The sequence below is a fragment of the Erpetoichthys calabaricus genome, chromosome 16 (assembly GCF_900747795.2).
Source record: "Erpetoichthys calabaricus chromosome 16, fErpCal1.3, whole genome shotgun sequence".
In the NCBI taxonomy this organism is placed as follows: domain Eukaryota; kingdom Metazoa; phylum Chordata; class Cladistia; order Polypteriformes; family Polypteridae; genus Erpetoichthys; species Erpetoichthys calabaricus.
The window spans coordinates 84,429,163-84,446,402 of record NC_041409.2 but is presented as its reverse complement, the minus strand read 5'-3'; the positions used below and the strand labels follow the sequence as shown (position 1 = coordinate 84,446,402).

Here is a 17,240-nt window from a genome sequence, read left to right as displayed (position 1 = left end):
CTAAGCAAGATCTGTCTCTTGTCGTTGTATCCCAAGAAGTTCATTATTCTGGTCTATAAAGGCAGATGGAAAACATAAAAACTACTTCTTAAAAAAGTCAGCACTAGAATCCTATTTGGATTTTGCAAAAAAAAAAAAAAAACACTTTGGAGATTCTGATGCCTTGGGGGAAAAGACCTTTGTAAACTGATGAAACAGATTTAAATAAAAAAAATTACGCATAAAACTAAAGTGGCTAAAGAACAAAACATCAACCACCACAAATGTACCAATTTAAGCCCTGATTCAACCCAATCGAAAACATGTATAATGGTGCTGGATTGTTCTTAACCAAAGAAAAAAATTACTGTGTATGTTCAAAGGTCTGTTTATCCGTCCAGTTGCTAGGGTTAGAAAGAAAATTACTAAACAGTGATAAAATGTAAAAGACAAGTGAAAAAAAAATCAAAAATTATAACAACAATACCAAATAAGGGTATAAAAATAAGAAAATTGGTTTTACTGGCCTATTCCATTTTGAGTGACATTATAGGCCGCCAACAGCAGCATGGTGGCGACTTTCTTGCACTCGCTCGACCCACGTAATGTTTATATCTGTAATGCTAATGGCTGATGACATCACATGGTGCTCAATGAATGAGTGAAAATAACAATAAGTCAACAAGCACGTCAGAAAACCAAAGCCCCGACACAACTAGGCTAGAGCCACTAAATCAGACCAATGTGGTAATGACCACTGACACATTTTACCAGTAAAACACTAACTATAAAAGTGTTTGGTTCAACGAGTGACACAGATTGCAGGAGGAGAAAATGGGCTGCTCTACCTAAAGAGAAAATGGAGATCAGGTACATTTTATTATATCAAACAAAATGGACAACTCATGCACTGTATCAAATAAATAAATAAATAAATAAAATGCGAGGTCTAGGTTGATAATATAAATATTCCCTCACTGCTGTGTAGCTCAGAGTCAATCTCCAATCTTTTTGCTAGCCAGCAGCTGATTATAGTAACCATTTTACGTTGAACAAATTTTAATATCTAAGAAATACTATGCATCCACAGTTTTGGAATTAATGTGGTTTTCAGCATCAAAATGAAAGGCTTCGTTTTTGCATTTGAAAAGCAAGGACTCTAAAGAGGATTTGTAATGGCCATGAAATTCGAGGCAGCTGCAGATGCCAGCACTCATGCACTAGTTACCACAAGGCAACATTGCATTAATGGTATAAAGCAAACTTTTATAGGAATACAAAACTATTTGAAAAACAAAAAACTGCCTCACCTTCGGAGAGGGTGGTCACCCTCCATCCACCTATTCAAGTGGCATTCGTTTTATTTAGCTTTCTTGAAACTCACTTGAAGTTAATGCATTTTGTATTTTCTTTAGTAATGCACCAAAAAATAAAGAAAATGCTGAATGTTGCCCTAAATGTATTTTTAAATAAATGCTGGGCTTTTAATACAGTAATTGTAAATAATGCAGTCGTCTTCTTCCTAATACTACATTGTTAAATAATCAATATTAGGTTATTCTGTCAAAACAAACATCACTATTTTTTTTTGTTTGTGTAACTTTCATCTGTATATATTATGATATATAAAGGCAAATGAGTTTTAAATTAAGGATGATGGGCTAAAAAAACTACATTATATGAAATAATTTACTCTTGCATTCACTGCTCATACATTAATATTCTCAACAATAAACATTAAAAAAAGCCACAGAAAAAATTCACTAAAAATTTAGATGATTTCACCATCTGTTCCTTCATTGAGTAATTATCCACAACTTGAGGATGGTGGGCTAAAAAACTAAAATATACTAAATAATGTACACTTTAAAGACACCACTCATAAATTATTATTCTCAACGATTAATCAGTAAGCATTAACAAACACCATACAGAGCAATGCACTACAAATTTGAATGATCACACCGTCTGTCTCCTCAGTGAGTAATTATCCACAAACTGTTGACTGGTAACAGATTTGAAAATATGCCATTCTAGCTTCAGCCACAATGAGTAAGACCAAGCAGATTTCAGGAGGAGGCTGTTGATAAATATTTGGCCGGTGGCTGTTATCACTTTGAACACAAGCAGAAGCTTCCGATTGCATCCCTGAAAACCTCACTAGACACTGAAAAGCCATTTGTACACTCTGAGGCTCAGTCTGAAAAGGCACCAGCTTCCCGTATCACACTTTTCACCTTGGCTTTGCTAATGCAGGTACACACAAACTGACCAAAGCCAGAAACTCTGCTCTGGGTTAGATCTAAAAATAATGTTGTAAACGCCTAAAGATGTATGCTAATGTGACGAGAATGTTTGAAATTGCTGAAATTTTACAATATATAAAATTGTTTCCTGGACAATGTGCATTTCATAGAAGTTCAGAGGTGTGTTTTCCCTAAAGTATCTAATTTTTCTTTTATCTTTCACACTTTTTTTTGTTGTAAACCATACTTCAGGCTTGTCAACACATCACCACAAACTCACGTTTCCTGTGCTCTCTTCCTTTTTGTTAACCAAAACCACATCAAAAACAGAAGAAACTAAACTTGTCCAAAACTCACTGGGGGTTGGATAAGAAAAGGAAAAAAAATGAAGACCTGAAAACTAAACAGCTGCTGTTACTATACCCTCCAACCTTGACATAATCCAAGTAAGTGAAAATGTAATCCAGGGCAGTGAGGCAGCAACCTCTTAAAGATGTTGACCACATAGTGACTCATCTCTCTTCCAGCTAACTTCTCAATTAATGGAGATTTCATTTCCTGTTTTAAGACTATTGTTAAGTAGAAAGAAAAAAAATAGAAGAAGAAGAAGAGGCATTAGAATACCACTCCATCTTCAGATGGCCGTGCTTTCTTCAGGTTTTAATTGTAGCCACACGGTTTACACTAAGATTTTAAGCAGCATCTTTTCTTTAACTTGGCCTCCAATTTCTTTGCTTCCTCACACCATTCAACTCAAAACCCTCTTCAACTTTTAAATCGGATACATGTTGTAAGACTGCACCTACTTTCTTGAATGCTCACGCAATCCGCTAAATTCACGTTGTGACTGGTACACTGTACAGTAAGTGACAGTCGTCAAATTATTAAGGGAGTCTTAGAAAGGGCCCAAGTTTTTTTGTTTTTTTTTCCCCTTTTTGGGGTCTCATACCCACTGATGTGCCTTAACCAGAACTAGAGGTGTTCCAGTAGGCCTTTGATTTATTTATTTTTTATTGGATAAGGTACTGTTTTGGTCATTTTTTTATTTACACAAAATATTTAAACATGTTTTTACTTTCAATGTAAACACTACAAAGTACTTCACTATCAACAGTAGCCTATAAAATATGCAAGAATAAAAGTTACTTTCTCCCATTTAAACAAACACTTCACTGCAAGTAGTAGCCTATAAATAACAAATAAAAAGCTTCAGGTTGCAAGTGCTTATAAAAATGAATCATAAATGTGATTCCCCAGATGTAGCATTTGAAGCCGACAACAAAAAATCAGAGTGCATATATTTGAGAATTTAATGACTAACTTTTTTGAAGCAATACCAGTGAACAGCATCTTTAAAGTTTTCTGTCTCTCCTTTACCATTTGGTTTGAAACTGCGGATGTTGCATTTGACTTTGAAATCTTATTCATCTCAACTGTCACTTGTTTTTATTATTCTTACATAAGGTCACTAATGGAAGAGCATCTTTTGTTCCAAAAAGCTATGACTGTGACTAAGGGCAGAAAGTATCTAATCATCTAATGGAATGGGATTTTGGAACTTTAAGAACATCATGTTCGGTCCTGAATGGCCCATCCAGGTCCCTTTGGTGATGCCTATGTGTTGTTTAGTATTCTAGTGTTCATTACACATGTATTCCTTATACCCTGAGACTATTTTCAAATTAATTCATTTTAACTTTCACTGCTTGATTACATTTTACCAAAGCTGGCTACCAATTCATTGTTACTGCTAGCAAGTCTGATTTTACGTGAACAATGGACAGGACTCTGTGGTGAGTCAATTAACTGTTTAGCAGCATAGGCCTAACCACTACATTGGTAGGTTTGGAAAACATAGCCAAGTAATCTTCGGAAAATCTCAGCTTCACTCAGAACATTACCTTTACAGCCTGCTAATACTCACTTGCCTTTTACATTATCCAATATATCCACCCATACACAAACACTTTGCACATCTACTAGTCTTAAGACTTATTTAATTTTGATTCACTAAACCTTCCTCCAAATAGCAGCCTCCAGGACACTGTCTCACTTGTTTCACAACCTTCCATCACTGTCATGATGCAGTCACCCTGTTCTTCATTTACTTAATTGTTAGGAGATCTGACCCCATGTGTTTTAAGACCATGGTCAAGCCATAGGTACATGACAATTCCCTGCAGTTAGTTGTTGCTAGTCACCCGACAATGCCACTGTTGTTGAACTGTAAACTCTTCGATTGCCAGCCCTGAAGTGAGGAAAGAGACTTCCAATACAAATTAACAGTGCTGATTCCATCTCTGCTTTTCAAAAACAACCCATCTCCTCAGACTTTTGTCTTTAAACCCAGTAGTCTGACATCTCTTATTGTGAACTGTTTGCTTTTAGGCTATTTATATAATTTCTTTCACACTACACCCTTTATCTCTGGATTTTAAACTTTGTTGGGTTTTGTCCCTGTAATTTGACCACACTTTAAAAATAACATAAGTAGTCAGTCTAATTGTTCTGTTTTACACTCTGGAATTCTCCATAGGTCTGCTCTTAAAGCTCCATCTTTTAAGTAAAGACTAAACCATCTTTTGCATCTCCATCTGTAAAATGCCTGCCCTTGCATGTGGTCTTGGACACATACTTTGCCATACCTCACAGTGCCACAGTTCCACTGGGGAAGGCCATGAATTTACAGTGAAGGTAGGGATTCTGTGCTGTAATGTCTAATCCATATTACTAACCGAGAATGGCAAACTGGATGGCATGGACCCAGGTACACGGCGATGGACGCAGGAGACGTACTGCGCAGGCGTCAACAGCGCGCGTCTCATAAACCGCCAGCGAAGTGTGATCCACCGCGCACGAAGGAGTCACTGTTCAAAAACGAAACAGCTCATGACGTGAATGAGAAATGAAGCAACAACGCGCCCATAGCTAACAACTACCGACACGGACACACAAAAAAGAGGATTAGTAATATGGATTCTGCGCTGCAGCCCAGATTCAAATGGAAGAGGCTACGGAGGCCCCACAGGTCCACAAAGATCACCGCCATATTGTGAGTGGCACTACTGCGGAGTGAAGGCGCAGGCGTCACTGCCATATTGTGAGTGGCACTACTGCGGTGTGAAGTTAGGAATGATGTGCTGCTTGGGATTGCACAAACCAGCTCGACAAACGGAGCTACAAACACGAGCCCGCATGGATAAAGAAAATAAACGTGGGCGCCTACTACGTGCGTCTGGAACCACGGAAGCAAAACTGTCTCGGCTCCAGAACCAAACAGCTCAACTAACACAGCTACAAAAACACGCCAGCATGGGCAAATACAATGAACATAGGCGTCTACAACGCACATCTGAAACTGCGGAAGCAAAGCAGGCACGGGGGGTTGGCGAGGGAAGCCCCCTACTTTATTCTCATTAGTGTGACTCATTTTGATGAACTGGAAGAATCCTCATGCACTTTCCATAGCTCAATGGGAAACCAGAACTTAAAATTATTAAAAATTGTTTTTTTTAAAAAAAATGGATCTTTCTTTGTATGAAACTAAGTTTCTTCAGAATCTTGCATGCATTTATTAATGTAATTCTAAAATAATTCTGCCGGACTCCTGACAATATTTCTGTTGTTTTAATTAATATAAGCAAGGACAATAAAATGAACTTATTGTTAATAACTAGCTCTCTGCGTTGGATAAGGGTGGGGATTTAAGCGTTTGTTTCAGATTATTAAATATTTAACTCTTGGTATTATTTAACCTAATGACTATATTTCAATGTTAATATGTCTTATAATTCTTTTATTGTAATGTACATATTTGAAATAAATAAATAAAATGTACTATAATAAAAAAATGTATATTTAAATGTGCATTACAATAAAAGAATTGAAAGGAATGTATTGACAGACAGACAGACAGACAGACAGACAGACAGACAGACAGATAGATAGATAGATAGATAGATAGATAGATAGATAGATAGATAGATAGATAGATAGATAGATAGATGTGAAATGCACTAGATAGATAGATAGATAGATAGATAGATAGATAGATAGATAAACTTTGTAGCTAGAGATCCACAAAAGGGGAAAATGTGTCACGTATATTAAAATAGTTTTTTATACTTAAGCTTTCAACAACCTGCCAGGGGTCATCATCAGAGGAAAATGAATAGACATACATAAATCAAAGGCAATGTGTGGCTGGTGAAGGGTGGAGATGGAAGGGGGTTGTAAGGGGGTTGGGGGTGGATTAGTAAGGTGGAGTTCGGAAGGTGCTGGTCATAAAAGTCTTTTTTATTATTTAGATGTTCTTCTTTTTAAGCCTGCATAAGTTAAAGTCCAAGTGTCTATTAATGGCATTTTCATTAGTGAGCTATGATTCAGCCAGCTCTCTGGCACTCTTAGTATTGCCCCTGAACTTTACTTTCACAGTATCCCAGTTAAACGTGTGTCCGGTGGAACGTGTAGGTGTGTAAATCATAGACTGTGGGTCTTTCTTTCTGATGGCATTGTGATGTTCCTGTATACGTGTTGTAAGCCTTTTAGATGTTTGTCCCACATATGCCGCTGGAAATGTATTGCATGGAATGCTGTAAACTGCGTTTCTTGTCTCTGTTGTTGACTTTTTGTTTTTAGCACTGAAAAGGACAGTCCATAAAGTGTTTGCCAGTTTGTGCACTATCTTGATCCCAGATCTGGACAGGACACATGCTGTACTTTCTGACATGCCACAATGATAACAAAGGGTGTGGTATGTGGAGGGGGGTAATTCAAAATGCTGCAGGAGACACGGTTATCCTGACCACTGCACAAGTGACTTTTTAATATACTGCATTAAACTAGTTGCTCATCTTCTCCCTGAAAGTCTATTATGATTCCTCCACTGACATGTTGTCATTTTATTTCGTGCCGATATCAGCAGCCCTAATTATTGCTAATAAGTTTCATATTTCTTTATGGTTACATGCATCATGGTTATTAAGGAAGGTGTTATCTATTTTTATTTCAAGGCGTACATACACAAAACCATAAGTGCACGAGTGACATTACACTTTGTGAAGTTAGTTATAAATCCACCTCAATAGTACTTTCCTGTAACAGATCTCAGATCATTTATTGTGATTTCTTTCTTCACTTAGTCTGCTTAGATTTATGTTGTGGCACGTTGCACTGTCAATAACAAGGACAGCCATGTTCTGAAAGTGAATAAAACGAATACTGTAAACTGAATACTTTTAACTCTCTACCAAAAAGTGGGACGAGTGAACAGTTTCCTAATATTACCTTGCATGTTTTTTTTTTCTTTTAATACACAGAATTGGATCTTGTCAGCTATAAATGAGTATGTTGATACTAATGCATAGCCACATCCTGGAGCTGCTGTAACAGTACATCTTTAATAATGTTTCAGATAGAGAACTGCATACATTGGCCATGTTAGTAGGGCCACAAGTACTACTGGCAGTGATACTGCACCGGGAATCAATTTCAGTATTTACTAGGAAATGAGACTCTGTCCTCTGAACTGTTCATGCATGCAGCAGTCATTTTACTATTTTTAAAGTCTATATTAGCACAACCAGTACAATTCAAGATTTTTCTGGAATACTGAAATTGCATCTTTATAAAATGTGTTTTAGAAATTAATGTTTTGTTTCAGTATAAATAATGTTTTCATTTTAATCTATTTTAATTTCTGATTTTTTGGTTTCTGGTTACATCTACAATGTACTTGGCACCTCTTTTCTTGCATCCACACCTGCCCGGATTGCCTCCAACTCACCACAGCCCTGCACTGGATTAACAGGAATGAAAACAAACAGATGACTGGATTAACTCCACTGGCTCCAGTCAAACTCACTTAAAAGTTTCTACTGTTTAAACTGTATTTTTCACTTATCTGGATGCCAGTGATTTTCACGTGCCTATAGGTGTTAGTTAATACGGAATTTTTATTTTTTAATTAGGCGACATTTTTATTTTTAATCAACTTGTTAGATTACACTTTAATCTTGTTTGCTCTGTAAAGCATTCTGTGATGTTTCTACAAGTATATAACTGATAATGCATCTGATTTAACACTTTTATGATTACACAAGAATTACTTTTTATTTACTTGTTACTTGCAAGTCCCTTTGAATGGCCATGGTAGAGAAACAGAAAACTGTTCATTCTATTAAAACTGAAGTGTGAAAGTATTAAATCAAAATTCATTATTGCCCACATGGTGGAGAACTCTGTATAATTCTGTGTGCAAATGTAAAAGGACCAAAACCCCTTTCATAAATGCAGGAGTTTATGTGGAAATTCCTATGCTCTGCATGTGTGTGAACAAAATTCATGGAAAGATGACAAGGTAATTTCCCATGTCAAGAACAGTATAATGTCTAAGAACGTCCAGGCATATCACACAAAACCTCACAGAATATTAATGTACAAACATATTTAAGTAAGTGAACCACTCATAAAAGACACATCCAACAAGCATAACAGTTTTGCTGAGCTTACTTTTCTATAATCTGCTCTCTGGAAAGTGTCAGTAAATGGGCTGTGGAATTATAGCAATAAACTTCATCCAAGTAAGAAGGGCCTACATACTACAAAACACACCAGTGAGCTGACCACTTCATAGCTGCTGTTTTCCACCAGAGAAGAAAGTGCTAGGCTTTGTAGAAACCCCTTTGGCAGCAGTTACAGCCTTGAGTTTTTTAGGTAGGTTTCTAAAAGCTTTATCCACCTTTATTTGGGCAGTAAACCCAAAATAAAGGTGGATATTCCTTCTGCCAGATCCCCTCAAGCTCCATTAGACTGGATGGAAAGTACCTTTAAACTGCTATGTTCAGTCTCTCCACAGATAGCCACTCAAAGACAGTCAACGAATCATCTAGAAGCCACTTGAGCATTATCTTGGCTAATTGCTTCAAGCAATTGTCATGCTGGAAGGTGAACCATCACTTCAGTCTGAGACCACATACACTCTGGAGTAGATTTTATGCAATGATCCCTCTGTATTTGGCTGCATTCATCCTTCCCTCAATTCTAACCGGTCTAACTGACCCTGCTACTAAGAAGCACACTCACAGCACAATGCTGCCAACACCATGCTTCACTGAAGGGATGGTACTGAGCAACTGATGAGCAGTGCCTGCTCTTTTCAAACAATACAATATTTTTCCTAATGTTGTTTGGCAAACTCTACTCAGGCTGTCATATGCGCCTGACTGGTGAAGTGCTGCTAAGATGGTCATCCTTATGATAGGTTCTCCCATCTCAGCACTAGTCTTCTGAAGCTCTCTGTTAGAGTGACCATTAAGTTCTTGGTCATCTCCCTGATCAAGGCTTTTCTTGCCCAGTTACTCAGTTTGGGCTGACTGCCAACTCTTATTGTGGCCACTGTGTTCCTAAGAACACAAAGTTTTGAAAAGGTTTTATCCCCTTGCCCTGATGTATACCTCACAACAACTTGCTCACAGATATCTACAGAGAGTTCCTTGGACTTCACAGCTTGGTTTCTGTCCTGACGTACAGGGTGGATTATGAACTTTATATACACAAGTACATGTGTGCATTTCTAAGCTATGCCCTATTAATTCAATTTGCTTCAGGTGGACTCCAATCAACCTCTAGGCATATCTTAAGAATAATCATAGCAAACAGGATATACCCGACCACAATTTGGAGTGCCACTGCAAAGGTCTGAATGATCAGATGAATGAGAGATTTCAGTTTTTGATTTTTAATAAATATGTAAACCTTTCTGAAAACGTTTTCACTTTGTCATTATGGGTTATCGAGTGTAGAATGATAGTCAAAAATTGTAAATTTATCCCTTTATTATGTAGTACTAGGGTGTTGTACCGTGTTAGCCATTATGAATGTAGAGAAAAGCCAAGCAAAATGACACCTTTTATTGGCTAACTAAAAAGATTACTTGCATATTGTAATCTTTTTAGTTAGCCAATAAAAGGTGTCATTTTCCTTTATTATTAAATCTACAACACAATAAAGTAGCCAAAAAGTGAAGGGGTCTGAATACTACCTGACCACCCTGTATACCCAGTCATTTTTATATCCCACCTAGACAGTTATGGGTTGTGGAGTGCCCAAGTCTGTTACAACAGCATGCCCAGCAGCTTCTGTTTTGAACTCTGGTTGTCGGGGGACACCTGTGGGTATGCAAGAGCCACACACACTACAAAGTGACAATACAACTCACCACGCTACTGTGCATTCAAGGCAAAAGAATTCTCCTATAAAATGACTTTATGAACTTGCCATTTTGTGGAATTGGTTTGTCTGTTATGGAAACATCCAAAAAATGAGGCAGGTGAACTGCTTTTGTTATTTAAATACAACTTACTGTCATGTGAAAAAGTAAGTACACCCCACTGAAAAATATTTAAAAAGACAAACAGCAGATATCTCATGCAAACGGTGCCTACAGATAAAAGTGGTCGTCTTGAACAAATAACACATAAAACTGACATGGTGTATTCATTCTCATAATATAAATTAACAAAAATGCATAAATGTTTTATGGAAAAAGGTAAGTGCACCCCTACATTTATCTCTTCTACAAATCCATCAAATTAGAATCGGGTGTTCCAGATGAGGTGCCAATGATTAGACCCTCCTTTGGGAGTATGCAGGTGGACCCTGTCTGTCTTATTTAAACCACAGACACTGAGGGTCTGGTGTTCTCTTCGCTGTTGACATGTGTGGTGTCATCATACCAGGATCAAAAGAGCTCTCTAAGAGCCTCTGATAAAAGGTTGTCGATGCCTAGGAGCCTGGCAAGGGATTTAAAAAGATTGTCAAATTACTTGAAATCAGTCAATTAACTGTAAGGAAATTTATCTACGAGTGGTGTAGATTTCAAATTACTTAATTTGTCCAGGTCTGGCCAACCCAGCAAATTCAACCCAACAGCTGACCTTTTGATACTAAAAGAAGTCTCCAAGAACCCCAAACCTTCAGCGTCGGATCGGCTGGTAACTTGTGCAAGAGTGCATGCATGCAGAAAGAGATTGCACAAATTGACCTGAATATGCAAGTTGTGCCAGGAAAAAAGCCATTGCTCTCCAAAAAAAAAACATTCTGCAATTGAACATCTAGGCAAAGACCTGGCCTTCTGAAACAATGTGCTCTGGACAGATGAATTAAACATGCAGTTGTTTGGCCACGACAACAGACATATTTGTTACAAACTGAAGACAGCATTTCTGGTGGAAAACCTATCAACTGTGAAGCTTGGTGGTAGAAATGCTCTGGTTTGAGGTTGCTTTGCTGCCTCAGGACCTGGGCACCTTGCAGTCATCAAGTCAACTTCTGCATCATATCAAAGTGAGCTTAAGGAAAAGGTGAAGTTGAACCAGAAATGGACCTTTCAATGCCATAATAATCTGAAAGCACACTAGCAAATGGCTTAAATAGAATAAATGAAGGGTTAGGGACTGATTTGAATGCCATCGAAATGTTGTGGAGGCATATTTGAAACAGGCAGGACATGCAAGAAAAACTACGAATATCTTACAACTGAAAGATTTTTTGCATGGAGGAGTAGTCAACATCGAGTCAGTGTCAAAGACTGGTGGGCAGTTATGCAAAACACTTACAAGAAGCCATTTCTGCTAAAGGGGGCAACACCAGCTTCTGAGGTCAAGGGGGTATTTATTTTTCCCCCAGTTAAATATTGATTGATATTTTTTGTTGAATAATGATTGAAGAGGATTTATTTCTGTTTTGATTTTACTCAAGTATAGCACCTATATCTGTAGGCACTGTTTGCATGAAAATCTGCTGATCAAGTATGTTGAAAAAAAAAAATCAATTTCCATGGGTTGTACTTCCTTTTTTACACATTATATAAGATTCATCAATCAAAAATCATGACACGTCAAGTTTTTGTTTCTCCTAGAAGGTCTATCGCTATGATTAAAACTTGCATTACACTAAAACAAGTTAGCAAAGTGTGTCAGTCCACTTAGACACACTACAACAAAATAAAGAAAGTTGGGGTTTACCCTACATGATACCCAAAACCAATCATAAAACCACCGGGCTCTAATGTGCAGCTAAGTTCTCCTTTTACTAAGTAGTGTGACAAACACTGTAAATGAAAAAAAGTGGGGGAAAAAATCAGGAGTACATTAGGTATTCTTACAAACTGCCACTGAGGTTTAAAACAGTGTGTCAAAGGTGGTAGTGGCTGAAGTGATGTTAGTTCTATCCCAACACTTGTATTCCCGGTGCTTCTCCACTCCAAATATTCACGTCCGCTGAACGAGCTTTAGAGAACAAGGGGATAAATAATGAGAACAGTATGCAATCATATGTGATCCATGCCATGCAGCAACTTAGTGCCAACTTCTGTGGCAAAATTCCTGGCCTATACTTCCTCTTAATAAGCACATACAGAAGCAATCGTAAAGTAAAACCGCCAACAAGAACAAGAGTAATTATTATACGACAGGAAAGCAATTGTCAAAGTGCACCAGCTATCCTCCATGTACCACCTGCATATAAACAAAAGTAACATGCTGTCAAACGCAGATTCTTAAGAAGGCGCTATATGCGATGATGGCTGTGTAGCTTATCGCCGTTATAGACTACTCAAAAACTAACGAATTCTTTCCTGTCCGCTAGAGTGCGAAGAGTGTGGCCCAGTGCTCTTGGGTTTTCACCGAAGTGAGAAAGTTGCAATGCTCATTCCAGTACGTCTGTCTGCCCTTTGTCCTGACACTCGCACACCAAACAGCACTATTCAACTGGCACCCTGAGCCCGCCGCGCGCCATCCCAAGCAGCTGTCACAAGATTCTCTCGGGCTCCCGCCGAAGTTTCCTACATAATCCCGGGAGACAAATGGAATAGGAAGCGGCCCCGCTTCCAAAAATCCGTAACTCACCGTTCTTTAGCTCGTGTTTCACTGTAAACAGGTCACCTTCCCCGCAGGGACCCTCCATTATTTGCAGCACGACGTCAGGTGAACTTTCCAAAGCCGTAAAACCGGCGCCACTAGGGTTTCCGTGTGGAAGAGCAGTCAAAGAATGTAAACGTAAAAATAAAGAACACAGTCCTTTCTCCCCGCTGCGGGGCAGCTCCTGTACTACTACTATAGCACCACTGCCCTACTCACGTGCCCCGCCCCGCAGCCGGCGCCATTGGGGTTGCTATGCGAAGTCTCGGCCGCCGATAGGCGTTCTGTGCTGTCAGGGTGCGCTGAAGCTCCACCTTAAAAATAAACGACCCCGCGTCTTTGCTGTTTTACTATTGGCGAATCTGCAGAGCTCCTTATCTGTAATTGCCTAACTGAAATTGTCACTCATTTGCTTTCCTCCAACCCTACCTGCTAAATCAGCAGGAGGCGGGCCGTATTCGTCTTCACGCACTAATTTCTTGGGCGGGCACTGAACGCTACGCCTCACACGGAGCACTCGGAGAAATACCTTTAGAAGTGGGCTGTGGCATGGATTGGAGAGGCTCTCGACGATGCCTTCTCCAACGAGGAAAATTCCCCTCGCGTCCACAGACTCGCTGGTGCTCTCGACTATTGAAAGTATCCATTTCATTTAGAAAAATATGTTTAAGGTAGCAAACAGTTCTTATAATTTCATTTGGAATGTATTAGACCTTGCGGTGGGCTGGCTCCCTGCCCGGGGTTTGTTTCCTGCTTTGCACCCTGTGTTGGCTGGGATTGGCTCCAGCAGACCCCCGTGACCCTGTAGTTAGAATAAAGCGGGTTGGATAATGGATGGATGGATGTATTGGACCGGGTGTCCAACTCCGATCCTGGATGGCCACAGTGGCTACAGGTTTTCCTTCCTGGCACTTTTCTTAATCAGTGGCAAATTTTTGCTGTTAATTGACTTCTTTTCCCTCCATTTTAATTGCCTTATTTTTTAGAACTTGGTCTTCTGAATTGCTTCTTTTTTCCTTAAATAGCATCAAAAACAAGTAAGATGTGAAGTGAGCCAATGACCAACGACCTTAGAACAGAATTTCGCTTGGCAAATGCATAAATACCTCAAATTCGATCCAATCAATGTCACTCCAACCAATTTCTTAAATACAAGCCAATTCATGTTGTTAATGAAACAATTTATTCAGTTCCATGGCTTGTTGGTGCTTTTATTCTGCCACAGCAGGGGGGTATTTTTCGTACGTGGATTACTCGCTTAGCCGGATGTAATTGTTGACGATTTGGCCTGATCCTGGATCTGTCGGTTTTTTGAAACTCTTGCTGGAAGTGTTGTCATAGCAACACATCCAAATCCGCAAACCTGCTCGGAGCAGGTTTGTTCTGCGCAAACAAGGATTAGTTTACACACGTGATCAGTGACGGTGCGTGGAAGTCATCCAGTCAGGGCTTCGCCGTTCATAAATGAGCGACCAATTGATATTGGTGCGCAAATTATACGAAGAGAATTTCATATAAAGAGGGTTTTGCGCGATCGGCAAGATCCTTTATTGCCCCCGGAGGAAATTCTGTACGAAAGATACCGCTTTAGCCGAGGGGGAATATTGTACCTCAAAGATTTATTAGCTCCGTATATTCGAAGTCAAACTCGGCGAAGTCGGGCTCTCACAACCACACAGACAGTAGGCATTGCTTTGAGGTTTCTTGCAAGCGGCACTTTGTTATATACTGTAGGCGATGCGGAACATCTATCGAAAAGTGCAGTTTGCCAGGCAATTCGTAAAGTCTGTTTGGCTCTGAAACATTTCCTTCAGGTTTTCATTGTGTTTCCTGGACACCTGCATGTGCAGACAATAAAAAAGGCGTTTCATGCCATTGCAGGTAGGTAATACACAGGCTAAAACACCCACAGTTCCATAAAGAATCCCGCAATCAGCCTAACATTCTCATTACCAGGATTTCTAAATGTGATTGGGGCACATGGAACTGATCAGAGTGGAGTTTGATCAAACATTATTTGGAAAATGTACCTCTCCTCCTGATGAATAATCAGACACAGTGTCTTCATCAAATATTTGACCTTCGTTAATATCTCGTTGGTCAGACACAGGTTCAAGGGATATGACATTCCCTGCAACTGACCCAACAAAAAAGAGGGCTATATGGAACATACCTATAGCACACATGGAGGACAAATATGCAATGACCATCCTTTACCTGAAATGAAGTGACCACTGCTTCCTGCCACTGGTTCTGAGGAGGAGCTTCCCCCTGGAATGCCCTCAGAAACAGGGCGATGGGCATTTCGCTGGAGAGCCAACTCTTCTGCAGGGGTTAGGTCTGGACCGCGTGGACCTCCACCTGTTTTTTGCTTGTCTGCCTCCTTATTAGCTTTAACATTAATGTTTTTATATTATATATGATTCTTTATGTCAACAATACTTTAAATAGTTATATACCAATATTTACCAGTTTGAAGTATATTCTTGTACTTCACTTTAACCTGTTCCCATGTTCTCCTTGTGCTCACGTTTGATCTGGAATTATGACATATTAAATAATAATTAATCTGACACATAGGAAATGAAACGCTGCATTCAGTAAGTACAATGTACACTACTTAGCGTTTAATTTTTTCGGCCACTTTTTGCCAGCCGTCTTTTCTGGTCTGGGCTGCTTTTGCAGTGTTACCCCTTATGTATATTAAATCTTGAAATTCTTTGTGTCCTTCGAGTAAAAGGTCTTGCGCCGCGTGTGTGAAAAAAAATGCGCTCGTTCTTTCGTCATTTTGTTGCAGCCTATCAAAGACTTGCTGATCATGTTTTCTAGACTCAATATATATGGGCTTTTCACTCAGCGCAGGCGCGCGCATTCATCTCGTACGATTAGATCCAGCTACACTAATCTAATACACAGCTGCGTTTGAAAAACCGACTTATCTGGATGAGTTTCACTGGCATTATCTCATCCAAGATGAGGCACCTGATCTAGGATGGTTTAAGCGACGTACGAAAAATACCCCCCAGACATTTCCTAAACTGTTGATGTTCTTTTTTTTCCCTACAAGCACTGTCCACATATTTTGTGGACATGAATAGATCAACATTACTGAGACTTTCACCTTTGGTCATTTTCATGTAAAGTATGATGGACACAGGTTAGGTGGTCATATGTTAGCTTACTTTGTATCTCATTATTCTTTGGCTGCTAGCTGAGAAAAAAAAAAAGAAACAAGGGGTCTGAGATTAAAATATCAAGCCAATACAAATTAAAGCAAAAGAAGTGAATTAGCAGCAAAAACTGGTCACTAATTAAAAAGCTGATTAGAATGAAAACTTGCAGCTCTCCAGGATCAGAGCCGGACATCCCTGTACCAGACAGTGGTTCTCAAGCTCAGCCCTGGGAAACCCATGTGGCTGAAAGTTCAGACCAATTTCACAATTTGCGAATCCTTTTACCTCTAAATGGTCTAATTTAATGAGATGGCTTTTTATTTTCTGTTATCTGGCATTTAGAAAAACACAGCAATGTGATTTTTACAAGTGTTTTATGTTTGCTATAGTTTTAAATGCTTAACCCTCTTTTGTTGTTTTATGTTCCTTTTTTCTGTGATGTTTGCACCCTTAACTGTATCCTGACAGAACAGAGAGGATTCTGTTTTTTTGATTTCTCCAATGGCTTCAATACCATCCAGCCACCCCTATTAAAGGGTAAATTCGGTATTTTTGAGGTTGAAGTTATTTCTTTACTAACATGGTATTTATGCATTTGTAAAATTCTGTTAAAGTTGAGTGATTTCTATAAATTAAAAAAAATATCTTGCCCACACTGGCACTTTATAATGGAGGTTATGGGGCATGGAGGAAATGCTTAAAAACTTACCAAATAAATCAATTTTTCAAGCCAAGACAGTTGTCAAGTTTTGGTCTTGCAATTACACACACATTGTAAAATAGTTTATACATGTTATTTTCAAACAAAAAAAACCCCCACCAATATTCTGAGATGCAACCATTTTAAAAAGAAGACCAGTAGTGCACAACAGCTCAGCTCTTAGTCTTCCTGTGCAACAACCTTCCCACCCCCAGGAATGTGG

The 17,240-nt window shown here is 39.0% G+C and overlaps 1 protein-coding gene across 1 annotated transcript in view; it reads right to left on the bottom strand.

Moving 5' to 3' along the window:
* rps6ka5 (ribosomal protein S6 kinase, polypeptide 5) overlaps window positions 1-13,509 on the bottom strand; it is a 91,348-nt gene extending 77,839 nt beyond the window's left edge. The window contains 1 exon segment of the mRNA XM_028822168.2: window positions 13,133-13,509. Within this exon segment, the coding sequence (XP_028678001.2) occupies window positions 13,133-13,190 (58 nt within the window). The 5' untranslated portion in view covers window positions 13,191-13,509.
* Between the last annotated feature and the right edge of the window lie 3,731 nt (window positions 13,510-17,240).